The sequence below is a fragment of the Rhipicephalus sanguineus genome, chromosome 2 (assembly GCF_013339695.2).
Source record: "Rhipicephalus sanguineus isolate Rsan-2018 chromosome 2, BIME_Rsan_1.4, whole genome shotgun sequence".
Classification (NCBI taxonomy): Eukaryota; Metazoa; Arthropoda; class Arachnida; order Ixodida; family Ixodidae; genus Rhipicephalus; species Rhipicephalus sanguineus.
Window position 1 is genome coordinate 63,609,431 of NC_051177.1, and position 26,530 is coordinate 63,635,960.

The window sequence follows — 26,530 nt, forward strand, 5'->3', positions numbered from 1 at the left end:
GCTTGTCTAGTGTAAAGGGAACTGTTGCCAGAGAAGGTGTCCATATTGCCATGTGTTTTATTTACTTGTTTCAGTTTGCTATTTCATTTTCTTAGCATTTGCTTACTTACTTTAACGTAATCATTATTTCCCTTCTGGTGCGAAACGTATAGAAATGAAATTGCCGAGGTGCAATATACCTCAATCTCTCCACAGCATTCAAGTTATATAACATGACAGAACAAAAGTAGAGGTGTGCGTTGTTATATACGCACATTGCTTCTTAATTCAACCTAAATCCAGTGACTGTGTCGTACACCAAGCTTTATTTTAAATTTTTTTCTCTTTCCATTTTCCGGAGGAGTGCGCGGTGCCTTAACACTCTCTGGACGTAGTATACCGTATGTAGGGGACAGGAAATTAACGGTCACATTTCCTGCGGCTGCTACGCAGTTATCACCTGCTGCGAAACTTGGCTCGAATACAAAAGCGTCAGTTAGGAGACGGTACGGCTGTGCTCGCCCCCCCCCCCCCCCCCCCCACACACACACACACCTACTATTGAAAAACCTTAATTGTCGATACGTCATACACTGCTGGACAGAATCTCCTGCAGGTAAACTTCAAATTTTAGTCACAACAATGATTTATGTGCCTCCTACCACAACACCTGCTTCGGCTCATTCCCGCGCTTCTTCTTTTCGGTAAAATTGGAAAGCAATCTCTTGGCTCGTTTGAATAGATGACTGACTTCCGTTTTTTTGTTTGTATTTATTTTTTTCTGCAGGAGCCCGGTCGGCAGTCTTCGTTCGATGCCCACGGCCGTTGCTGACGTTTTCTGATTAAGGATAACGGTGTTCGAAAAATAATGTAAGTGAACTTATTCCCTCGGATGCGCCCGGCGGATGCGCAACTATTCTGGGATCTTGTTTCGGCATAGTAAGCACGCAGGAGCTGAATGTGTCGGGGAATAAGAATGCAGTCAGCGAAGAATGGGAGAACCGAGCGGAATAACGATACATGCAACCAACTCACGGCGTTTGCACCATAGGAATCAGACAGTTGAAATAACGAGACGCCGCGCGAAGCGACCCCGCCAACAACGTCCACTGGAAATGAGACGATTTATTCTGAGGCCACGCAATCCGGCAAACACGCCCCACCACTAAACTTGAGCAATGACACATTCTGTTCTAAAAGGAAAATACTTTCTTTGTGCGCAGAATGTTTGAGAAAAGAAGTAAGATAGGACAAAGCGCAAGCTTTTTCCTTTTAGAATGCAATGCCAACGAGCCCAAGTAGCCACCCTGTTGGCACATTCTGGTATGAGGTTGCGCTCTGAAGACACGGACAAGATCATACAGAGCTACAAGCGGGAGCACTCCTGAAGCAATGACACTGCTTCAGAGTACGCTCTTGACGAATGGAAGTTTTATTGCGCGTAAGTCTGCCTCGGTGGTACAGTGGTTACGGTGCTCGGCTGCTGGGTCGAAAGTCGCGGGTTCGATCCCGACCGCGGCGGTCGCATTTCGATGGAGGCGAAACGCGCTAGATGCTCGTGTATTGTGCGATGTCAGTGCAAGTTGAAGAACACCAGATGGTCAAAATTTCCGGAGCCTTCCACTGCGGCGCACCTCATAATCATGTCGTAGTTTTTGCACGTACAGCCCCAGATATTATTATAATTAAATGCGAAGCATTTCTCGTTGAACCAAAGGCAGTTTCACCGTATCTATCTATCTATCTATCTATCTATCTATCTATCTATCTATCTATCTATCTATCTATCTATCCAGCCGCCTACGTCTAGGCGTGGTCGTCTCCTTAACTTGATATATACGAAAATTGGCACAGGAGGACATGAGTTTATCACGAACACGATTCACAGGTCCTGGCATGAATAACGTGACTTCCCTGTCGCGTACGTCATGAAACCCTTTCCACTAGCCATGTGGCACACACCCGCTTTTCGCGGCCCGTGGTATACGTGTATGCACCACAAGTGGTTCACAGTATATATCAATCCAGACAGAGCGAGAATAGATTTTGGTAACGCGAAAGCGTTAAGGAGTTCGTGTCGCAGAACATTTATTGCAGGCGTCGGCGGTGTTGTCGATGAGCGAAAATTGCCGATTTAAGTGAAGAATAAAAACCACGGCTCGAGCCGGGATCGAACCCAGACACCCTGCACAGCAGTGAATTATTCTACCACGAAGCCATGCCCGTGCTTCAAACTGCTTAGGAAAAAGACCCTACATGTCGGGCGAACGCCAATAGTGGTTGCAGTGATGGCTATCCGCGTTTAGAACATTGACTACGGAAGCGATAGTCAAGCGTTTCTCGTGTACGACGACGACCGCTACTGATGATATGCACATCGTCGCACCGTAGCGTGAACTTCGTTGCTATAAAACTGACATCTCTGCTCTAGAGTGAGTGCCGACGTTACGTCGGACTATGGGCTACGCTTGACACGCCAGTGAAGTGCCTGGGAAGCCGACTAGATGCGCACGCGTACTAAATCTACACTAAATTGACTAATCAATGATGTCGGTCTACCTCGTAACGCTTGGCTTCAAGCGAAAAATCCGACATAAGCTTCTTCTTACTTACTGCTTCGCATGAAGTCGATTCCCACAATGCGTGGGATCTGCCGGAACTTTTATTAAGCATGATAACGTTGTGTAACGCCGACAGGCGCACTAACTGTCCTTCGACACTATAGGTCCGTTCAGGTGTGTGCAACGCACGTATATAGGGTCACATAAGGTCACACTAAGGCTAGCAGCTATCTTCTGTAGTATGCAGCCTGGCATAACTCAACAAAACGCTGGCGTCGGGAAACGCGGCCACCGCAGCGACCGAAGTTACGCTTCGTGCTGTCTATGACTTCACCGCAATCGATAGACCTCTGTCGATCACTCCAACAGTGCGAAAAATATTGTGTTTACGCAGCCTTTGTCCATGCATTGTCCTTCGCACCAACTTCTTCTTGTTCAAGGTTTCGCGATTTGATGGCCGAATGCGGAGGCCCCGGCTGCGACGTGCTGTGCGGCCGGCGAGGCGGCTTGCTGCGTAAGCTTTGCTGGCTTCTGGTCGTCACATTCCTGGTCGGCCAGTGCGGTCTCGAGTGTCTGTTGGTATTCAGCGAGTACGCCGCCTTCCCCGTGGCCACGAGCTATAGCTCCGAGCAGGGCCTGGCCATGGCCTTCCCGGACGTTACCGTGTGCAACGCCAACCCGCTGCGGCGGTCTCGTCTCTGCGCGGCGCAAGCCTCGCTGCACGGAAGAAAGGGCGCGCCCCAGAAGGTATTGGAACGAAACTGCGCTGCCAATGCCACCTACAACGAGGTGAGTGTGCAAGGGGAAAAATCACCTGAGAAGTGCCATGAAGAATCCCAGGTCACAGCGCTATCAAGCGCTTCTTTTTAATAATAGCTGCTATTTCAGTCTATGAGTCAATAAAATCATTGTTTAATTAAGCCGGCGTGCATTCTGGAAGGTCACTTTTTGGTATAGCTTTACACAAGTAGTCCTAGGTGTTCCAAAATACGTTGCAATTACGATCTTCCTATAATCTGTATACGCTACATGATGTGAAACACCCTCGTCCTTGTTCTCGTGTGCGCAGCCCAACGGCGGTGATGACGAACTGTTCAGGCAGCTGCAAGTCTGGATGGCCCAAAGGTACAAGGAGGAGCGCAGCACCGTGCGACGTCTCTTTCGTCTCGGTCACCAGTTATGGGACACCGTCGCGTATTGCCGCTACGCGCGAAGAAATTGCACTGACCAAATGTAAGCGAGCGTCGCGCGAATGATTGCAAAAAGTCACAGTTTCGTTGCAAGGGCGAAGCAATATGAATGTGATACAAAGTAATCGAAACGTTACACGAAGTAAGGATACCAGCTAACTCCATTAGGATCCAACCTCGCGTGACTATACAAAACGTCGGTGTAAGGAAATATGGCCGCTCCAGTGAGCGAAGGGGTTATCGGGCTATCTGTCGCTTCAACGCGAAGTAAGCGTGTGAGCACTTCACGTACAAAGGTAGGGGCTGTCTACTAATCTCTGATCAAAGTTCGCAGTTGCGGGCTGAGCGACGCAACCTTTCTCCCCACCCCCCGGCACTCCTTCATGCTCCTTCGCCCGACAGAGCCGGCCTGCGCGTTTAATCTCTGCTCGAGCCGCGCCCGTTTGCAGCCTTCGCAAGTTTTCGCTTACACCTGGAACATACTACGCGAGGAGCGAGGTCATTGATTTGGACTTTATACGTAACATGACGGCGACGCGGACGGCAGAAATGCGCCTCGAGTGTCCATATAAATGCTATCGCAGTAATAGGAAAAAATATTCTGGTTCATTCTACTACTGGTAGCAGCACCAAAGAGATGTGTAGCACACTTTTCCCTTTTCACACAGGTCCGTATTCGCAAGAAGCTCCTACTCTATAATGATTCGTGAAAGGAAATTCCTGGCAATCCTGATGTCGGACATATCATTAGCGAAACCGGCTGGCTAATGGCAAAGAGCATTTACGAACAAAACGAACGAAAATGTTGTCAGATTCGGCCCCAGGTTTTCCGTCGCACCGTCCCGCGGATCAAAGTGTTTGGAACAACCTAATTTCTCGCTTCAGACTATTAAATATGATGCGGATGATATGGAAACATTAATTATAACGTATATTTTTGAGTGCCCTTCGAATAAACATAGCTGGAATGTACTTGAACACAAGCATTAGGGAAAACGTTACCGCAACGTCACGACGACTCGACAGAGCTGTGGTCGGTAAGTCGGGGTAGCAGACATTGCTGCCATTCCAGCAGAGAACAGAGCTTGACTTCTAAAGGATATTGCCTGAATGCATCCTTCGTAGAATGTCTTTGAGAGAGAGAGACTGTAGTGGCAAAAAAAAAAAAAAGATGGTTGATCCCTCCGTCATAGGAATCGGAATAAAACGAAAGTAAAGCGTGCCCTTAAGAAGTAACTGAATGTTTACTGTACATTGATATAAGAGAGTTTGCACAATGTATATTGATGTCTGGCAGCTATAGCACCGTTTAACGTGGATGCACCCACTTTGATTATTGGTGGTACATCTCCATCCCGACGGCTAACGTCCGTGGTAAATGATTAAACAAAACCTTGTGGTAGCTGTAGTAGTTGATGATGGTAGCTGACAGTAAAGATGAATTACTTTACCTTGCCGCTCCCAGAGGGCAACACCACCACGCCGACCGGGTGAGTGGTAGCTATAAAAGGCGCGTTTGTAAAGCATCTAGAGTCTGTGGCCGTGGCGCAACGGATTGCGTGCCCGGCATCTGTTGTTGCGGACCGAGCGGTCGTGGGTTCGATGCCCGTTGGCAGAACTTTTTTCTTTGCCATCTGATCGTGTAAATTTTTTCGACGTCATTTCCGTGACCGAAATACGTCACTGAAGTATTGGTGGATCCCGGCATAAAACACTTTCGTGTTAAAAAGCGAAGAAGTCGGCCTAAGTGTAGTGCCTCTGGCCTGCTACTGCACGCAGAAGGAGTTCGGGAAAACAACAGATACATGACGTGAAGGGGAAGGATGGTGATTGTGTGAGTAGGTTGGTGAATGCTCTACAGGAGTATTCATGAAGCAGAGCACAGCATTTCTTTCTTTGAACTCACCAGATACAAAGCTCCCTAGGCCGAGGTAGATTCCATAGTGAGTCCGGTGTGTGGGTGTGTGTGCGTGCGTGCGTGTGTGTGTGTGTGTGTGTGTGTGTGTGTGTGTGTGTGTGTGTGTGTGTGTGTGTGTGTGTGTGTGTATTTTTAGTGGTTGTAGATTTGAAGAGGATTCTGTGGTCGTGCTGCAGAGGCATTCCACTCGCAGGTTCTTCACCCCGACGTTCGATTCTCACTACGGCAACTGCTTCTGTTTCCACTGCGGCTCGGCTGAACAGAAAAACGAAGAGTTCTACCGGTACCATGCGGCTGCCTCTCCCGAAGACGGTAAGATCAAGGAAGATGAGCTTGATAATAATAATAATAATATCTCGGGTTTAACGTGCCAAAACGACGATATGATTATGAGAGTCACCGTATTGGGCTCCGGAAATTTCGACGACCTCGTGTTCTTTAACGTGCACCTAAATCTAAGTACACGGGCCTCAAAAATTTTCGCCTCCATCGAAAATGCAGCCGCCGCGACCGGGATTCGATCCCGCGACCTTCGGGTCAGCAGCCGAGCGCCATAACCACTAGACCACCGTGGCGGAGCGAAGATGAGCTTCAGTAAATCAATGAAAGGAAATTGGACGCGCGTCCGATTTGCGACCCTACTCAGGGGAAGAAGACCGAAGGATGAACATCGCTGCTGTCATTAACATAGACTAGCTTTAGTGATCGTGGCAAGACAGCGGTTGCACGATGCGCAACACCAAAGCGCTGTTGGTGTTCTTGAGGAACACTGGACTGAACCAAAGTTTGTGAATGACTCTTTTGTGTATGTGACTTTAAGCGTACGTGACTGTACGTACCGTGTGTGTGTATGTGATTCATTGTATATACCATAGCCATCACCCGAGACCCGGAGTAGCAAGCCAGGCGACAAACCAGGCTAACCTCTCCGGGATTTTCATTAAAGATTATTACCTCTCTCGATTATAGACGCAAGGGATAATGTACAGCCGCACGTGTTCCGCACTGACAGAGGAAGAAGAAAACATTCGTTCCGGTACACTCTAAGAAAAAAGAGTCATTTGACTCTCTTTTTTGGGTCCTCACTTGCCACGTATACGATTCTCCTTAAAGATACACGTGCACTCTCTTAGGATATCATTATACTCCTGCCGGAGAGACGTGGGACACCCGAAAGAGAGTTAACGGGTTTCTTTATAGAGAGTCATGTACGGGGCAAGTCAGGAGTCACTGAAAAAAAGTAATACATACTCTATACCTGTACCTGTACAGGTACAGTACAGGTACAGAGTGTTCTTGTACCATGCAGAGACGCGCGTTTTTTTGCGATTTATGTGGAACAAATATTTCGTTTTCATCAATGTGCTGCTCTGGGGCGGATTTTGCAGAAAGATTCTATTTTATCGGCCAGATTTTTCGCTGTAACGCTTGGCGCTGTTACGTGCCCGATCTTCAAGGAAGATAAACTGCCACGTTGCCTTTGGATGGGCCACTCGTCGTAGTGGCACAAAGCAAGGCGACTATGACATCAGCCCAGTGCTTCCGTTCTTTGCAGTACGAAAAAAAAGCATTGTCTGCTAGATCAAACTCCACTTCTCGCGCTGGGGAGAGTGATTCATATTACGAGATGTTGCCGAGGATGAAAAATTAACATTTTTCAAAAATCATAACACGTATGTCATGTACAGCATGACTTACGTGCCACGCTCATGGTGCGCCGGCGGCCGTTCCGCTAGCTTGATATATACCAAAATTGGTATCTCGCGACGTGAGTGTGTGGCGAACACAAATAACATCTGGTAACATGAAAATCATGACACGCATGCCATGCACAGTATGACTTACGTGCCATGCTCATGGTGCACTGGTGGCCGTTTCGCTAGCTTGATATATACCAAAATTGGTATTGCAGGACGTGACTGTTTCGAACACAAATAACAGGAGTGAACATGAAAATCATAACACGTATGTCATGTACAGCATGACTTACGTGCCACGCTCATGGTGCGCTGGCGGCCGTTTCGCTAGCTTGATATAGACCAAAATTGGTATTGCGCGACGTCTGTGTGGCGAACATAGATAAGTGGCAACACGAAAATCATGACATGCATGTTATATAGGTAGGATTTAGACGCCACGCTCATGGTGCACTCGCGGCCATTTTGTTAACTGGATATATGCCTCAATTGGCATGGCATGACAGGAGTGCCGAACATAAATAGCAGGTCGCGCATCCTATATATGTAGCAGAATATATGTTTCATTAGCATGGCATATACCAGATTGTACACGTATGCATGTATGACAATCTCGCGATATATGGCGAACTAGATGTCACGACATGAATGACTTCATAGGCCTCAATGACAAACAAGACAATGTATGCAGCTCTTTGCTGGCTACTTCGCATTACGTCGATTCCCACACTGCGTGGGATCTGCCGATTTTTTCTCAGGCGCACTCTTTTTATGCAGAGGCCCGCGCTCACTCTCTTCGGAGCTGTATGCGCTTGCTGTTTGACGTTGAGCAGCAGGTAGAATGCTATTGGCTAATAGCCGACAGAAATCAAGAGCGGCGTTTGGATCAGATGCGCTTCTTGCCTCGGGGTGCCGGCAGCGCTCCATGGTCTGCTACTATTGCACAGTAGCCACACTAGCGCGCACAGTAATCACCATCGCGTTTTATCACGCGCGCTCAAGGTCATGACGTGCGCTGACGTATAACTTCTTTCCCCCGTGCCAGTCCTCCCTCTGTAGCTTCCGGCGGATTCGCCAGACGAGGGAAGAGAAAAGGCGCTTCAAGCGCGCGAAAAATCACTCCGCTCGTTCTTCAAAAAATTCGAGAAATCTTTGCAGCAATCTGTTTGTGAGGCAATAAACTCCGATGCTGAGGTCGTTCGATGATTACTTGGAAAAGTCGTTTAGAGCCCCTTTGAACACCCAAACCAGACCCCTGGCTACGTCGCTAGATTGACGCGATGAAAAATCGTTGAACAAATGGACTTGTCTTAGACAAGTCTGTTCGTCAAAACGTTGTCTTCACTGACATTCCCTTAAGGAAAGATGGCATTCAGCCATTAGGTTAGTCATAACATTATAGAAGGCAGATTCCCAATTGCAAGCAGTATTTACGAAAACAAGATAATAAAAAAAACTTCATAAATTGGGTCCCAGGTCTGGAGCTCGTGTTGGACGCCCAGGCGCACGAGTACCTACCCACCACGACGGAGATGGGGTTCGTGGTCGTGGTTCACGGTCATGGCTTCCGACCCGTGCTCTGTAACGACGCGGTGTTCGCGGAACCTGGATACGTGACCCACATCAGCCTCACAATGGTGAACACCACGCTTTGTCTATCCATCGTTGTCATGTAGGCGACAGGGAATATACCTTGGCGCATACACCCCACGATTTGTGGACAGTGAACGGTAAGCGGTGGTGTTCTGGACTACCGTAATTACTTGCATGCTACCAGCACCGACACCGTTGGATAACGCTGGATAAATGCTTGCTAATGTTAGATCCATACGACTAAATTATTACTAATCTTTGTTAGTGCTGGCTGAATTATGGAGAGTGCTGTAAAATGCTGGCCAATGTCCGCTATGCGCTGTTATAACAGTAACATAGTCTTCATTTAATATCAATACAGTGATTTTGAATATACAGAGACAACAACCTGAGTTGTTCACGGGCACCAAGGTACAGTGAGCTAGAATAACCAAGGCCTCGCGTCGCCGCCGAGTACAGAGCTGGGCGCTGCTTTTACCCCGGAAGGGGAGCGTTTGCAGCTATCTAACAAATGCAATCCTGTTACAATGCACTAGAAATATTCTAATACTGTCTAGCCCCGTCTGCGAGCGTCGAGTGTACTCGTATATTTCTGGTGCACTGTGGCATGTACTAGTCTACGGAGTGTACATAATTTCTCTATTAGCAAAAATTTCTAAAATACCAAATAACCTTTAAAGCAGGCTTCACCTCCAAACGACTACTACTGCGAAGAAGCTATACTTTCAAAGCACCAGAGAGCTTTGTGAATATGCGCGTACCCGGCTTTGCGATGTACCAAAAGGGGATTGTTGAAATGGAATGACTCGCTAACCCGCAGATAGCTTTTAAGGTTCAGCGAAAGTACCACCATGCCGGCCGCAAACTGACACCCACCGAAGAGTGCGAGGACAGTCATTGGCCGCGTGTTCGTGACGCAGTTGACGAGCCACAAAGAGAAAAAGAGCACTCTCACAGTGAATCGCAGCTGAAGGCGACGAAGGCGCTACTTCGGTTTTTAAAAGAAACGGACTTGGACAAGCGCCTGTGACAGTGATGTCGCCCACCACGCAAGAGTGACGGACTGTGACTGTGTGCGAGCTGTGTTATGTGCTGTCTTTCTCTCTCTTTCCTCTTGATCTTTAAATCTCCCCCATCATGTTCCCATGCGTAAGGTAGAAAACCGGTTGTCCTAAACTGGTCAACCTCCCTGCCTTTCCTTCTCTACTATTTCTTCTCTTCTAGTGGTGAATCGCGCGTTGAGTAGCCTCCTGTGCCCGGAACCACGTGTCCGTGCTTGCCGGGGAAGGGCTCATTTTTCTCTCTGATGCTGCCATGAGTTGGCCGCGCGCGGTTCATACGCCACCCCATGAGGTGGTATAATAGCGAACGTTGTGGAGCGGAGCGCGTCAGCAGCTCCGGCGAAGGGAATAAGAGAGAGAGAGAGAGATAGAGAGAGAGAGAGCGCGCGCGCGTGTGTGTGTGTGACCTGCGGCCAAATAAAACATTAGACAGCTTCGCTGGTGAACAACCTTCACAAGGTGGAATAGAACATAGGCTTTTTTTCATTCGTTTTTTTATTAAATGTATATAAGGAGAGGTTGGTGCCAATGCGTGGCGCCGGCTACTCCTCTTCTGTTGCACAATAGTTGACATCACAAAGTAGAAAATAAGCGCAAGGCTGTACGAAGGCACACAGTGCAGCACTCACGCACTCAGTCCAAGTTCTCCAATACAAAAATCTGTCCACGCAACGCAAAAGTTGACGAAACACAAGTATTCACACAGTTTGAATGTCCACACGTAACATAGATGTTCGATAAAATGTTGTCATAGCCGATCATAAGTAATTTGGGAACTGTATCTTAAGTGCCGCATTGTAACTACAACAATCATGCTTTCACAAAAACTTCTCGGCTAAAACGAAAATACAAGAATCTTGTAGCCAAGCATACCGGTTAACAATAACGCGAACAAAATTTATCTTTTCCTTCGTTATTCCTTTTTTCGTGAGTAAGGTAGCGAACCGAACGTCCATCTGGCCGATCTTGTTTTGTTCTCCCCTCTCCTTCACTTGCTGTCTCATTGCGACAATTCGCAGGAGAAAAGGGCAGCACTTCCGGAGCCGTACCAGTATCCGTGCCGCAGTAGCTGGCCTCGCCCTCTGAGAGGCTTCAGCCTCAACCGCAGCATGTACACCAGAGAGGCAAGTACGCGCGGCCGCCGGCTCAACGTCTATGAATGGCTTAGTGGAAGCCGATGGAAGGGGAATTTTTCATTATAGTAATTGTAACTGGTCAATTTTCTTTTCTGTAGCGTTCACAAGACTGTCTTTGCAGCACTAGGAATCGAACCCGGTTCATTCCGCATCGGAAGCGGACGCCCTCTATTGCGCTATACCGCTGCGGTTAGCGCCGAGTTTGCGCATTCTGTTCTCTCGCCCTGTGTTAGGTGCTGTACCCCATGACCCTACACTAAGAAATCATTCCGTCTAGTGCACTAGTTACTTTTGTCATATCTCCTGCCAGGTAGCCAATCGTGCTCAGTCTTATTAACGCCACTTTTAATTTTCTTTTTTTTTACTGTAGACGACTCATATCTTTCAAAACTATAGTGGCTCTTTAAAATCCCTCGAAAACTACTTCGCGAATGTTCTCCTATACCTTAGCCGAAACTTCGGATCTGGTCGCTGTATGTTAATTGTAAAAACGCCGTTGTCGAATCAGGAATCCACAGCCACGACTACGTGTCGTTTTGCAAGCCACCGGTAAAAAATGCGCTGCAGCCTTTTTTTTTTTTCAATTGTGTATTAACACGCCCAACTCGCCGCTTTAACCGGTAAGAATATCTCGATCTTTCTGATTTTTCATCGGTGCACAACGTCAGGCAGTGTTCAACTTTGACTTGATTATTTTTGTAGTACAGATCAGAAACGTCCTCCGGGGAGAAAAGCTGCGTGAGCAGCTTGACTGGACCAAGGAGGCATTGTGCATGACAGCGCGATAATAGTAACACCTTTTGTACGAAACTAAACATAAATATGACACTCTCGCATACATGCCTTATGACAGGATACGTAACATTCAACAAAAAACATGGTTGATCCCTCCGTCATAGGAATCGGAATAACACGAAAGTGAAGCGGGCCCTTGCAGAAGTTACTGAATGTTTACTGTACATTGAAATAAGAGAGTTTGCACAATGTATATTGGTGTCTGGCAGCTATAGCACCGTTTAACGTGGATGCACCCACTTTGATGATTGGTGGTACTTCTCTATCCCGACGACTAACATCTACGTTAAATGATTGAACAAACCCTTGTGGTAGCTGTAGTAGTTAACGGTGAAAGCGAAATCAGAGAACGAGGTGTGATAGCCAGAAGAGCGTCGCATATCGGACGCAGAACTTGGTCGCCATCCCGCGGTATGTTAAAATGTGATTGAACACCACGGCCGGACTAGAGGGAAACGCGAAGCGCGTCGTGCCGCCCCAGTAGCCCGGCCGCGATTTTTCTAGGGGCGAACGCATGAGCGGGGAACGCGGTGTTACAGCCAGGTGAGGCAGGCGCGCGTCGCAGAGCTATGAGCGAGGCCGACGCTTTTACGACGCTTGGCTAAGGTTGCCACCTCGCGGAGTGTTAAGGCAATGACAAAATTAAACTTCTATTGTAAACGCTCCGAATGGGAGGGACGTGTAACGCGTTGCAGGTGCTACTTGCGGAGGCCACAGTAATGACGAATTACTTTACTTTACCGCTCCCAGAGGGCAACGCCACCCCGCCAACCTAAGGTCCCTAGATAGGGACCTTACGCCAACCGGGAGAGTGGTAGATATAAAAGGCCTATAGTCTGTGACCGTGGCGCGGTTTCCTGTCGATCCCTCTCCCTTTTATCGCAACCAGTGTTTGTATTGTAAATAGCGTTTCTTCTTTTGTTTGTCTGTTTCTTGTCAAAAGCAGGCAATAAAGAAAAAAGGACCGTGGGCAGTGGATAGCGTGCCCGGCATCTGTTGTTGCGGACCGAGCGGTCGTGGGTTCGATGCCCGTTGACGGAACATTTTTTCTTTGCTTTCTGATCGTGCATATTTTTTCGACGTCATTTCCGTGACGGAAATACGTAACTGAAGTCTTGGTGGACCCCGGCATAAAACACTTTCGTGTTAAAAGAGAACGTGGAGGCTTTCTTTTACAAATAGAGAAGCAACAAAACATAAAACATGGTCACTTTTATATGCATCGTTATAAATGAATATATGGTAAAGGCTCGTTGATTCGACCCTCGTTAATTCGAAAAATTGGACAATTTAGACGTGTTTCCTGGTCCCGGCCAGCATATGCATTGTTTAATGGCATCAAACTCTCGTTAATTCGGTCACATCTGGCCGCAACCCGGTTAGTTCGGATGATCCTCGGAGCGCGCCGAGCGCGCAGCGCTGCAAATGCGCGGCGCGAAAGTGCGAGGACGGTGTTCACAGAATGTCACAACGAGGCGGTGCTGTCCGCATCGCTATCGTCATCAGTTAGTGACCACGATTTTTGTCCACATGCGGATCAGGCACTCAGTAGCTTCGTTTTAACTTGATGCAATGTGCACGCCATGTCACAAAGCTCAAAGATGGCGGAAGCTGTTGGAGATAAGAGGTTTTGAGCCGCTGTCGGCATGCTGGCAAAGAAGTAGTATGCTACATCGCAATGGGCAAATTATCGGTTGCTGGCCATTTTACTTGAGAAAGAACTGTCGTCACGTGCGCGTGGTGGTGATGGCGGTACGTATTAAGGGGACGGTGCAGAGCCGTGGTCGCATTGAAAACGAAGTCGCAGGATGAATAAAACTGCGGCTTTTACACTTCTCTTATGCCAATTAAGCACATGATTACGTATTCAATCAGAAAATGAATGTTTATTGATGTGACAGACATCTGTCTATTGTTTTCTTGATACTTTCGAGTATACGGCATTCTGTAAATTAGGACATTTTCTCCGGTCCCGTGAAATCTGAATTAAGTAGCTTTTACTGTATATGTTTAGAGGTTAACGAAATACGTCTTCAATTCTTTGTGCGATAAACTAATAGCGTGAAAATGATTATTGATAATTTTCGGGAAATTGCGCTTAACGGATTGTAACTTAAACTCAGTGCGAAAGCTTAGTACGAACCATGGTGCAGATTTCTGAAATGCACTATTATGGCATGGGGTTGCAAGGTCGCTAGTGATCTAAGAAAATCTCTATATTCTTTCTTTTAAAAATAAAATATTTGTAAAACGCGGTATTCGTAGTATCGATCTACCCATATGACTTGGTATTTTTGTGGCAAGGTTTTTGTCGTTGATTGGGGCTCGATATTATTGAATGACATTATTATCGTTATTATTGAGTGAATATAGTGAAACGATCGCCACAACTTCTGCCTAGTGACTTCCGATGCAGTAAACTATTCCCTGGACTATCCAGGTGGCCTTGTCGTGATTACTCCTTACCGGACATTGACTCAACTATACCCGATGCGATAATCGGTCTTAAAAAAAAACTGACGCAGAGTGAGCACGTTGTGTGCTCCTTAATAACAGATGTGCTTCGTTATTAAGCGCATCATGGTAGGTAATTGCGTGCTAACTGACATGTAGCTTTCCTGGCGCCAGGTTATATTAATCGCAAAAAGCGAAGCGGAGATAAAAACGGAAAAAAGAAAACACCAGAAGAACACTACATAGTCTCCTTCATGCTCGACTTTTTTCCGAATTTTTTTTAGGACGTGCTACCTTTTTCACCACGTTCAGAAGATGGGGATTTAAGTAACATTTTTATTGTGCCAGAAAGGGCGTCACCCTGGTCAGTCTTTGACGTCTCGACGTAACCGCTGTCTCTGCGTTGCGCAGGACTGCCTGTACTTGTGCGAACAGGACCACACGCGTAGCATGTGCGGCTGCGAGAACCGCGACCTGCCCACCACGTCCAACAGGCGGGGAGCCAAGGCATACCCCATTTGCGAAGGTGAAACGGACACAATCCTACATCCTGCATCCCTTTGTGAGATAAAGTCCTTGGGACTTTATCTTACTTTATGTATGTATGTATGTATGTATGTATGTATGTATGTATGTATGTATGTATGTATGTATGTATGTATGTATGTATGTATGTATGTATGTATGTATGTATGTATGTATGTATGTATGTATGTATGTATGTATGTATGTATGTATGTATGTATGTATGTATGTATGTATGTATGTATGTATCTTAGTCACTAAGACACATCATTACGACGCCTTTTCCCTCTCTCTCTCTCTCTCACAGAGTCGCGGGAGGAGTGCATCAGGGAAGTGAAGGTCGTCATGGGACTGGAGTCAGTGGAGCATGACTGCAAGTGCCACAGATCATGCGTGTGAGTTGCCGACCGCGCACGGGAGATACGCTACGCTTCATGTTGTTTCTTACTGCGCCGCAGTTCGCTTTATAGAGTCGCGAGATTGCGCGTAACGTAACATCAACTGTCGCAATTCACAGCGACTCCCTTGAAGACACGAGGCGATGGATATGTGGCGTAGATCTGGCGTAGATCCTTTTCCGCTACGCCGTCGGTCTTTGTCGTCACCGTCAACGAGGTGTATATAGGTACCGTCAAGTGGACGCCGTCCGGCCAGCTTCTCGTGTTTAGCTTCGCACACGCCGTTACAACAGAAGAAAGAGATTGTTTGCTTGTCGACTCTGGCAGATTTGAACTCTCCCCACTGCGGTATAGTGCATTTATTGCACGGACAGTTCCACCGGGGGGGGGGGGGGGGGGGAGGGTGGTACAGATGTCCTGACCTCCCATGCCTCCCTTAATTTTTGAATGTATAAGCTGAGTATGGCTGTTGGCGCCCCATACTCAGGTTTACGTAACAGAATTTCCATAAAGCTGCCACCATCCCTTGCGGAAATAGCCCGCATCCGTGCTTGCTTAATGGACGCATCAAGAGCAACTACTGTCGCTCGGCTATGGATATCGGGAACTTAGGTAGTGTATCAATTGTTAGTGGTGGCGTCTGTGCATGTGTATTTTGAATGCAACGGTTGGCAGCACTGTAGCAGACTTCATCATGAAAGACGGTGGGGCGTGCAAACACGGGCGCAAGAGAAGTGAACCACGCATTTGTGCTATCTTTGTCTTTCGTTTACGTGACCGCACGCTTTACTTTCATTCATGATGAATTCCTACCACCTAGCTCAACCCTCTGTCGTTCTGTAGCGGGAACTCGGTCTGCCCATGATAGCGCCAATTGGATTGCTGTCCCAATGTCAACGTCAGATGCATCGTGAAGGCTCTGCGCACTTGCCCGTGATCTTATGTTGGTTCAATGGAATTCAGCCGAATTCACAAACCAGCGCCATCTTGATGCGAATTGCTATGTAAACCTCTGCTTTCCGAACAGCCTACCACGACGGGAGGCACCTTTCGTCTGTCTAATAAGGTAAACGTGTCGGCTACTTGGTTCAGCGTTTTGATCCTGGGAACAGCGCGGAAAAAAACGAAGACAGTGCAGAGGCACGAAAAAAACACACCACACGTAGCGCTGCTATCAATTGACTTTAATGTGGCGAAAGACGTCTACAAGTACATACGTAACGGCCCCTCGTCACACACACACACACACACACACACACACACACACACACACACACACACACACACACACACACACACACACACACACACACACACACACACACACACACACACACACACACACACACACACACACACACACACACACACACACACACACACACACACACACACACACGCACGCACGCACGCACGCACGCGCGCGCACGCACGCACACACACACAAACACACACACACACACGCACGCACGCACACACACATACACACACACGCACACATACACACATACACACGCACACACACGCGCACACGCACACAAAAAGACAACAATCCAAGGAAGAAAAAAATTGCGCTGCCTGTGGTGTGTTGTTCGCGCCTCCGCATTGTCTTTGTTTTTCAGCACTGTTCCCCGGATCAAGTTTGATCGGTCGTCTACTGATTGAAGTAGCGTTTACTTATGCCTACTCCTACGTCTTAGGAATGACCAGAAATCAAGAATGTGGAGTCTGTCGGTGTAAAGACACGATTGCGCGCTTTATCTGCGATTGTAGTCGCTTCAGTGCACAAAGGTACCTAACGCCATGCTCGTCGAGATTGACAATAAACTCTTTACAGAAACTAGGCCATTTTCTGCCCGAACTACTTTGAAGGCGCTAGCGTGTTCTTTTAAAGCTACCAAATTTATTGAAAAAGTACAGCGTGCGGATAGCTTTTATTTTCCCTTTTTCTTCTCGCTGCCCTTTCCCTACATCCAGCCGTACTGTTAACATGATTAACCTCTTGTTCCAGCTCTCTTTTTGTAGCAGGAGCGAACGACGTTATGTCTTTTGTTGTTAATTTATTGCGAAGATGGTACGTTTAATGTAAGTGCTGTCGTTTAATCTTAGTGCTGTCGCAGAAAAAAACTTCATATCCGGATAAAATCACTGACATCTGGAAAAGAAGGAGGAGGAGGAATAAACGTTGTCGAAATAGCACCGCGTAGTCCGCCCCTGATACATAACGAGAGCGGATCGTATGCAGTTAGACCTTCCGTGTAGCTTACTTCCATTAAGCCCATTGCCAAATCGTCTGGTTAATTTTACAACCGCTCTAGCAGGCTACAGACTGAAAAAAATTCGGCAGATCCCACGTGCCGTGGGAGTCGATGTTATGCGAAGCATTCGGCGGGAAGAAGTCTGTGGCGTTATTTTTTTACTCAGCGACGCGTTACAAAATGACGCTAGAGATTTGTATAAATTTTACACGCACACATATATGTTGAAGAGCCGCATATGTGTTATATAACCAGTTGTTTACGGTTGGGTAACGCTGCCAATGGCAACGTGGGTATTACCAACAGAAGCGGTAAGCTGATATGTAGTGTTTATACGTGTCCCAAGAGTGCACGCACGTTTCACGAATTCGTGTGCATGTGTGGAAGAAGTTCTTGACAGTTCTTGAACAAGGGCATCATCACCGTGATCAGTGAGCACCAGCAGTTGGTCATGACTTGTTATAGGATCCGGTCGTGATCGTGGTGACGGGGGGTCCATGTGTAGTGAAGTATGTGGTATAGTAGAGCTGTTGGTATTCGTGGATGCCTCGGTCATTTCTTCGACAAATTACCTCTCGATAGAGCCGGCGACCTGTCGGAACCTGAAGCCACCCTTCGCGTTGGTGATGTATAGGCCGTCGAGGCTTGTAGGCCTGGATAGTGCTACGTAGACCAACATCAGTGGATGGTGCTTGTCGTATTCGTAGACTACCTGGGCGTTTGCGGCCTACGTAGCCTAGTCTACAAAGCGGCTGCCAATCGATATGGCATCATCCTCGGTCAGCATGAGGCCATCGCCCAGCCTCGTGAGAAATGAAGAGGACACTGCGTCGTTCTGGCGGACGAAGTGCACTTTAGGGTGCAGTGATGTGGATATCATATATAACATTCGTTAATGTATTCCTGTGGGGTCGAGCAATGCTTTAATATAGTTTGCTGAATCATAGGCATACAAACGTAATTAGATGCGAAGCATCATATAGCGGAGTTCAAACCGGTGGTGGTGGTGGTGTGCGGCGTGACCACCCTTACTGCGCATGCGCATACCCTCTCCACACACCTCCTCTCCACTCCTCCGCTCCACTACCCCTCTCCACTCCCCTCACCCTCCCCTCCCTCTCCCTTTCTCCTCTCCACTCTTCCTCTGAAACGCGGGCTAGACATGCCGAAATTCTCTCCTGCGCAACGCCGAGATGAGCGCCAGCACATGCACGTCCCCTCCCCCTCTCTCTCCTCTCCTACGCTGGCCCCCTCTCGCGCGCCTGTCGACCGCGTTCCCCACTCGACCTGTGAGAATTAACGGCCAGGCTAGAGGGAAGACACGGCGCGCGTAGCGTTCCTCTTCGCGTTCCACGACGCGAGGTCGGTAGCATGCCCAACGAACGCCAACGGAACGCGATCGTGCAAGTGCTCCGGCTTCGCATCGCCTCATGGTCCCCTTTAGTGGGAAATGGTGTAATTTTTTTATTAGACTGCTATGAATGTGGAGCGAACACTGGAACCACAGACGTTAATCTGATATGACGCCTCTATCGTAGGAGTATCATGTAGTGTTTATTGCTTTCTTGTAAAATTAGATAGCAAGCACCACAACCACGACTGACGTTGCACCGATATTATGCCTGCGTAGGCTGTTTTTCCAAACCAGTTTATAGACCAGGTGTGGCTCAGTGGTAGAATACCTGATTGCCACGCAGATTGCTTGGGTTCGATTCCTGCTGGAATCCTAATTTTTATTCTTTCCATTCGTCGAGTCAACGCTGTCGATGTTGGTTTTCCTTAGCGCTCTAGCATTTAAGTTACCAATGTCTGTTCTCGCCGTTCCTGGGTAGATATAAACTGTCAATCACCTCTGGCGCATACCCGTACACCACGGCCCATGGTAAACGGGGATGTGCCACACGTGTCTAGTGGAAACGGTTTGACGATGTACGCGATAGGATTTTCACGTTATTCATGTCATGACCCGACAATCATATTCGTCAAATCCTCTTACCCTCCCATGCCAATTTTGGTCTACACCAAGTTAAGGAGGCGATCAGTAGAACTCCCAGACGTAGGCGGCTAGATAGATAGATAGATAGATACGCTCAAAGTGCCAAAGGTACGCTAAGAAATGCTTCGCATTTAATAGCTTCTTGGAGAAGGTAAGGGGCGAGTGCAGTTACCTTTTACCAGGGACTCTAGGTGGAACTGGAACCAAAGAACAACTGGGATAAGCCCCAGTTTGTTCCTGTCGCATACTGGCAGCCAGTGTTCACTCGGCATGGGTTGGTCAGCTGCGCCGCTAACGCGTGTAGGTTGGCAGCCCAGCCGTGGCTGCGCCGACAGATGCGATGGGTGTCCAGGTTAAGTGGAATAGTTCGAAACATCAGTGCGAGCGTAAAATTGCCAGGATGTCTTCAAACCTCGCCTAGCTCTTGGTAGCCCGTGCACGGCACCATGTAGCACGGAGTGCCAGCTCTATCAGCGCTGAGCAAGGTTTTAGATTGCGCCGCACAAAATGATCAACCTAGCGCTCGGCGTTCTACCAACGTGTGAGTGGCAAAAATGTCTGGTACATGTTTCCTTAATTTTTCAGGAATGTCGAGTACCACAGGGAGGTCTCGCGAGCTGCGTTGCCGGATGTAAGTATTGGGACCCGCAAAGAGCTCAGGAGTGAACGCGAAGTCGTAAAGGTTACTTGTTCCTTCTTTTTGTTCATGTCAGTCTTTCGGCACTGGACCGGATGGGAGAAAAAGGTAAGCGTTCCTCGATGGCACATTCACAAGCAATTGGAAATGGTAAAAAACTGGTACAGGGATGCGCTTGACTACAAAACGTGCTAATACCACCGTTCCTTTAGTGACCTTGAAAGCCAGCGTACCGAAAGTGCAGGCGTGCTAGCTATTTGGGGATGTTCCAGTAGCTTAACTTTGCGAAACGAATCAAACAAGTATACTCGACAAGGTCGACTTCCAGAATGTTGTATTCAATGTTTTTGTCACTTTCAGACAAAGTGAAATATGAAGTTCGCGAATTATTTTGGTAAAGAAAAAAGGAAAGAGAAATAGTCGCTCAGGCGGAGCAATTGCTGGCCAGGTCGTCCAGACTAACCTTGCCTGTGGCAATACTACCACCACCATCACCACTACCACACGTTATATAACAGATGCGTGTAGAATGACTCAGAGCTGGCGCCTGGGAGGCCAAAGAGCGCTGGCGCCAAATGTGACACTGAGCTCAGGATAGACGCAAAAACTTCTACGTTCGTCGATCGTGAGACGAAAACTGAAAGTTTTGGCGCTGGGTGACAAGAAAAGGAGACAATTCACGTAACTGTACGTGGTGACTCTGTCGAGAACTGAAATCGTGCTGTGACGGCAATGCGTGCCCCTTGTCCTCCCTACAGGGCCTTGGCTCGCATTGGAATCTACTTCGCTAGAGACACCTACCTCAAGGTCACTTCCGTGCCGAAATATAACGTGAGTGCCCAACGTGCTGCGATTTCGACAAAAAGTACGCCCGCCGTACTGGTACTTGGTGCACTCCTTAACACAAGGGACAAACAACGAACCGATTACAAGGGCGCGTTACTTTCTGCCAAATGAATCCGTGTAATTCCATGACTCTTTGTCCCCTCGTCTTGCGAGTCCGCTAAGTACCAGCAATACTAAATTTTTCCGCCTAGCCATAACCACCACCCTCATGGGTCAGCCACCTATTGAATCATCGGCCATCCTTATTCCTCATCATCAAACTTTTATCCCACAATGCGTTTCTATCTGTCGGCCTCCATCTTGAAATTGTATGGGTTGTATATATAGTTGGACAGCGTCTGTGTACCTGTCTGCGGGCGCAGGGAGGCCGAGTGGTGAGCAGCATCGGCGGAATCAACGGCATGTACCTAGGCGTGTCCTTCTTCGTGCTCTTCGGAATGTTCGAGACTCTGGTGCGGGCCGTCCGGCTGCTCTGGCGAAGACCTTTCGCCACCTCGCGGCGCCGCTTGTCGAGACGACGAGGAGGCCGCCATCAAGACGAGAAATACGGAGTACGCGAACTATGCCTGCTTAAGGAGTCTTGCAATTCATTGCTGGAGTTTTGCACAATCAGCATAATCGGAATGACTGCTACAGGTGGCAAAAAGCCGTTACAATTAAGGTAGCCAAACATAAAATCGAGTGCTGACCGTTGCATTGATAGGATGTAATGGACCTAATGCGTGGCTTGGTATGAAAGGGGCCTGACATATCGTTGCCACATGTGGCATGTCTTATGACTCTTTCATCGCTGTACGCTCTATAAAGTCTACCGGAGTGTGTTTCATCTTTTCCACAGAGCCACAGTTTTCGCAAGTCGATAGAGGAGGCTGCTTGTGTACGCCATCTTAACTTTTATAGCCGATAGTAAACTATCCCTAGCTACCGAGGTAGTCACTTTGTGCGCTTTGAATTATGTCTAGGGTCAATATGGCACAAAAATTTACACTGTTGGAGAGAGCTAGGCCGGAGGCTCTTGCGCTCCTGAAGGACATATTCCTTTGAAAACACCAATGTCTCGCATTGCAGAATAACAGATAGGTAGGTGAGTTCGTTTGTGTTCATAATGATATAAAACAGTAGCGCTAGAACGAATACAGAGAACGAGATGAAGACATGACATGCGCTGTTCTCATAACTGCTGTGACAGTACAGCGCATGTCCGGTCTTCGTCTCGTCTTTTGTATTCGTTCAAGCACTACCGTTCAACATCATTATAAAGCAATGTCGCTGTTGTTGTGAAATATAGATTCCTTTGAATTTCTACTAAAACAAAGAGAACCGAAAAGCGAAACCAAGAGAGCTATCCCTGTCCTAATCTGCTTTGCACTGACATACGTATGCATCTGTATAATGCCGCACCAACTCGCCAACGCTATTCAACTCGCCTAGTTGTCCTGTGGTCTCACTAGGCTCGGAGTGACAATACTATAACAAAATTATAGCTACGAACGTGGTCAGCCATAGACAACCAATGAAGTTAGACAGGCGTGGAGCTTATATACGAAATAGGCATTCGCACACTGATCTATCGACTTTAACTTGACAAAAAAAAAAGCTTAACGTGGGGCCTTTGACTTCCCTTTAAGGTCATGAAAGTGGAATAAAAAGGACATGCGTTCATATCCAGCTAACAATGAAATGTGGCAACCTGAAATGACAAGTGATCTCGATAAAAGATCAGATCGCTATATCGGAAACGCTTGATCGCCGACAAGGCGACGATCGAGAGAGCTTCAGTTATTGGGAAACGGCGCATACAAATACAAACGTGGCCGGTGCACCGTACAGGGCCGCATTTCTGTCCGCTCACCGGCGCCGCGTTTTTTGTGGACGCCGCCACCGAAATCTTTGAGTTATAAAAGCATCGCTTAAAAGGTGATCTTTGCAGGATGTAAAGACGTCACAGACTCGATGTGCGATTGTGTTTGAGGAGGATACAACTTTATTAACAAGAAATTTCAGGGGTTCTGAGCCGGCCGCTCGTCTGCGCCGATCTCTTCCGTCCGGGCAATAATTGCGTTTTGCAGTTTTTCGTCGGGGGACCGTATTAAGGTCTCCCATGTCGTTTCTGATGGAGCTGGCAGAAGCTCTCTGGTTGGGGGAAAACCTTCACATTCCCAGAGGATGTGATTTTGGTTTGCTATGGCATTTTTATCGCAGTTTTTGCACACTGAGTCAACCTCTCCACCTGTGAAGATCGCTATGCGATCTTCACAGGTGGAGAGGTTGGGTGTTAGTTAAAGGTGAGGGTGTTAGTGGAGAGGTAAGGGTGTTAGTTTGAATTTGGCGGAGAATAGTGGCCTGCGCTCACGTGAGGTTGCTGTACGGTAGAGAGTAAAATCTCCTGTCATCTTTGTACATATTCGTAAGTTCGTTGTTGGAGGACGTTTCCTAAACGGACACTTCCTTGTACAGGTACACGAGTTACCAGACCTCACCGGTGCCTACAAGGGAAGGAGAACGCTCGACAACTGCCCTGACCTGCCAATCAGACACCGGGGAGGCTACTTCCGCTCCCGCATTTCTGTTCCCCAAGTACCCTATAGTCGTCCCGAGCAAAATGTGTGGAGTAACCATGATCACGTGACCGGATCTCTTTTCGGACGACACGAACGTCAGCGTCATCTCGACTTCAAGTCACTGGACGTGAGGTCCACCCTGCTGCCTGGATTACGTGGGCAGTACGTCGAGGAGCGTGGTCTGCATGATTAAGAAGCTTTAGTGCATACAAAGTATTATTATGCCATAAGGGCAAGTCATGTCGTGATAAAAGAAAATATAAAAAAGGAAACAAGCTTACAGACTTTATTTTTTCGTTTCCTATGAACTGCATAGAACAACACTAGTGTGCGATCTCTAACGCGAATAAACATACTCAGTTTCACGTGGGGCGAGGCTACATGTTCAAGAGATCGAGTGCGTCATCGAGTCTGGAAACGACATCAGGAAACGTCCATTGTCGTAATGGGATTTGCGTCAATATATAACCATGAGAATTTCAAAAAGAAAAAGCTTTTCCCAAAAATATTGATCATTTAGTCCGTAACTGGGGCAAAGAAACGATTTCATTCGAATTACTATCCTGAACTGCTTCATCGGTGCTTATCTCACGTTATCGGTGGATTGAGCGGCCGTAGACGGCTGATGACAAAAGAAGAATACAATAGAATGGAACGAATCATTACATTTTACCAGCATATATTTTAATAATTAGCTCAAGTAGGACATCCATCCGTCCATCCGTCCATCCATCCATACATACATACAACGTACCTCACGCTTCCGGATGAGGCTGCGGTGACTCGGGATTTCCCAACGACTACTGGGCTTTTAAATGCGAAGCATTTCTTAGCGAACCTCTGGCACTTTTAGCGTTTCTATCTACGTATCTATCTATCTATCTATCTATCTAGCCGCCTACGTCTGGGTGCTCTCATGATCGCCTCCTTAACTTGGTGTAGACCAAAATTTGCATGGGAGGGTAAGAGGATTTGACGAATATGACTGCCGGGTCATGACATGAATAACCTTAAAATCCTGTCGCGTACATCGTCAAACCCTTTCCACTAGACACGTGGGGCACATACCCGTTTACCACGGGCCGCGGTGTACGGGTATGCGCCACAGGTGATTGACAGTTTATATCTACCCAGGAACGGCGAGAACAGACATTAGTAACTTAAATGCTAGAGCGTTAAGGAAAACCAACATCGGCAGCGTTGACTCAACGAATGGAAAGAATGAAAATTGGGATCCCAGTAGGAATCGAACCCAAGCATTCTGCGTGGCAATCAGGTATTCTACCACTGAGCCACGCCAGGTCTATAAACTGGTTTGGAAAAACAGGCTACGCAGGCGTAATATCGGTGCAACGTGAATTCTGGTTGTGGTGCTGGCTATCTAATTTTACAAGAAAGCAATAAACACTACATGATACTCCTACGATGTGTACTCCTACGATACAGGCGTCATATCAGATTAACGTCTGTAGTTCCAGCGTTGGTTCCGCTTTTATAGCAGTCTAATAAACATTATGTTTGTATTTCTATGATTCAGCAAGCTATACTGAAGCATTGCTCGACCCCGGAGGAATACATTAACGAAAGTTACATGTGATATCCACATCACCGCACCGTAATGTGCACTTCGTCCACCAGAACGACGCAGTGTCCTCTTCATTTGTTTCGAGGCTGGGCGATGGCCTCATGCTGACCGAGGATGATGCCAGATTGATTGACAGCCGCTTTGTAGACTAGGCTACGTAGGCCACATACGCCCAGGTAGTCTACGAATACGACAAACACTATCCACTGATGCTGGTCTACGTAGCACTATCCAGGCCTAGCAGCCTCGACGGCCTATACCTCACCAACGCCAAGGGGGGCTTCAGGTTCCGACATGTCGCCGGCTCTGTCGACAGGCAATTTGTCGACGAAATGACCGAGGCATCCACGAATTCCAACAGCTCTACTATACCACATACTTCACTACACATGGACCCCTCGTCACCACGATCCCGACCGGATCCTATAACAAGTCATGACCAGCTGCTGGTGCTCACTGATCACGGTGATGATGCCCTATTCAAGAACTGTCAAGAACTTCTTGCACACATGCACACGGGTTCGTGAAACGTGCGTGCGTTCTCGGGACACGTATAAGCACTACATATCAGCTTACCGCTTCTGGTGTTGGTAATACCAGAAGAAAAGAAGAAATACGTTGCCATTGGCAGCGTTACCCAACCGTAAACAACTGGTTGTATAACACATATGCGGCTTTTCAATATATATATATATATATATATATATATATATATATATATATATATATATATATATATATATATATATATATATATATATATATATATATATATATATATATATATATATATATATATATGTGTGTGTGTGTGTGTGTGTGTGTGTGTGTGTGTGTGTGTGTGTGTGTGTGTGTGTGTGTGTGCGTATAAAATTTATACAAATCTCTAGCATCATTTTGTAACGTGTCGCTAAGTAAAAAAAGTTACGCCGCAGTCACCCACCCTCCGCATGCTTCGCATAACATCGACTCCCACGGTAAATGGGATCTGCCGAATTTTTCACGAACAATGTCGGTTATCGAGTCCACTCGAGGCTGCGATTCCGGAAACATCTTTCGCAGCACTTCACGCACGACCGCTCGGATGGCCTCGCGCATGTCGTCGGTGCTGAGGGCTTGAGCTTCGGCGTAGTTGGTCGTCGTTGAGCGGCGGTTGTACTACATTGTCCGCATCTCAAGCACCTTTTCTATTGTCGTAGTCTCTGTAAGGAATTCGTTGACAGTCTTGGGTGGGTTGCGAAGAAGTCCCGCGAACAACTCTTGCTTGACTTCTCGCATTAGGAACCGGAGTTTCTTCTCCTCAGATATGGCGGGGTCGGCGTGGCGGAACAGGCGGCTAA

At 47.5% G+C, this 26,530-nt stretch overlaps 3 protein-coding genes across 3 annotated transcripts in view; all 3 read left to right on the forward strand.

Moving 5' to 3' along the window:
• Nucleotides 1-26,530, forward strand: part of LOC119383109 (pyrroline-5-carboxylate reductase 3) — a 600,945-nt gene that overhangs the window by 292,475 nt on the left and 281,940 nt on the right. The window lies entirely within an intron of this gene.
• LOC125757346 (acid-sensing ion channel 2-like) lies at nucleotides 835-11,923 on the forward strand. The gene is made up of 7 exons (XM_049412848.1): nucleotides 835-849; nucleotides 2,981-3,329; nucleotides 3,610-3,773; nucleotides 5,842-5,960; nucleotides 8,822-8,982; nucleotides 11,019-11,127; nucleotides 11,838-11,923. Coding segments are annotated over exons 1-7 (990 nt in total). The 5' UTR covers nucleotides 835-847.
• On the forward strand, nucleotides 14,800-23,846 carry LOC119381635 (uncharacterized). The gene is made up of 7 exons (XM_037649407.2): nucleotides 14,800-14,910; nucleotides 15,217-15,304; nucleotides 20,147-20,192; nucleotides 20,275-20,306; nucleotides 20,957-21,029; nucleotides 21,407-21,595; nucleotides 23,502-23,846. Exons 1-7 carry the CDS (start codon nucleotides 14,835-14,837, stop codon nucleotides 23,796-23,798), a joined length of 801 nt encoding a protein of 266 aa, XP_037505335.2. The 5' UTR covers nucleotides 14,800-14,834; the 3' UTR covers nucleotides 23,799-23,846.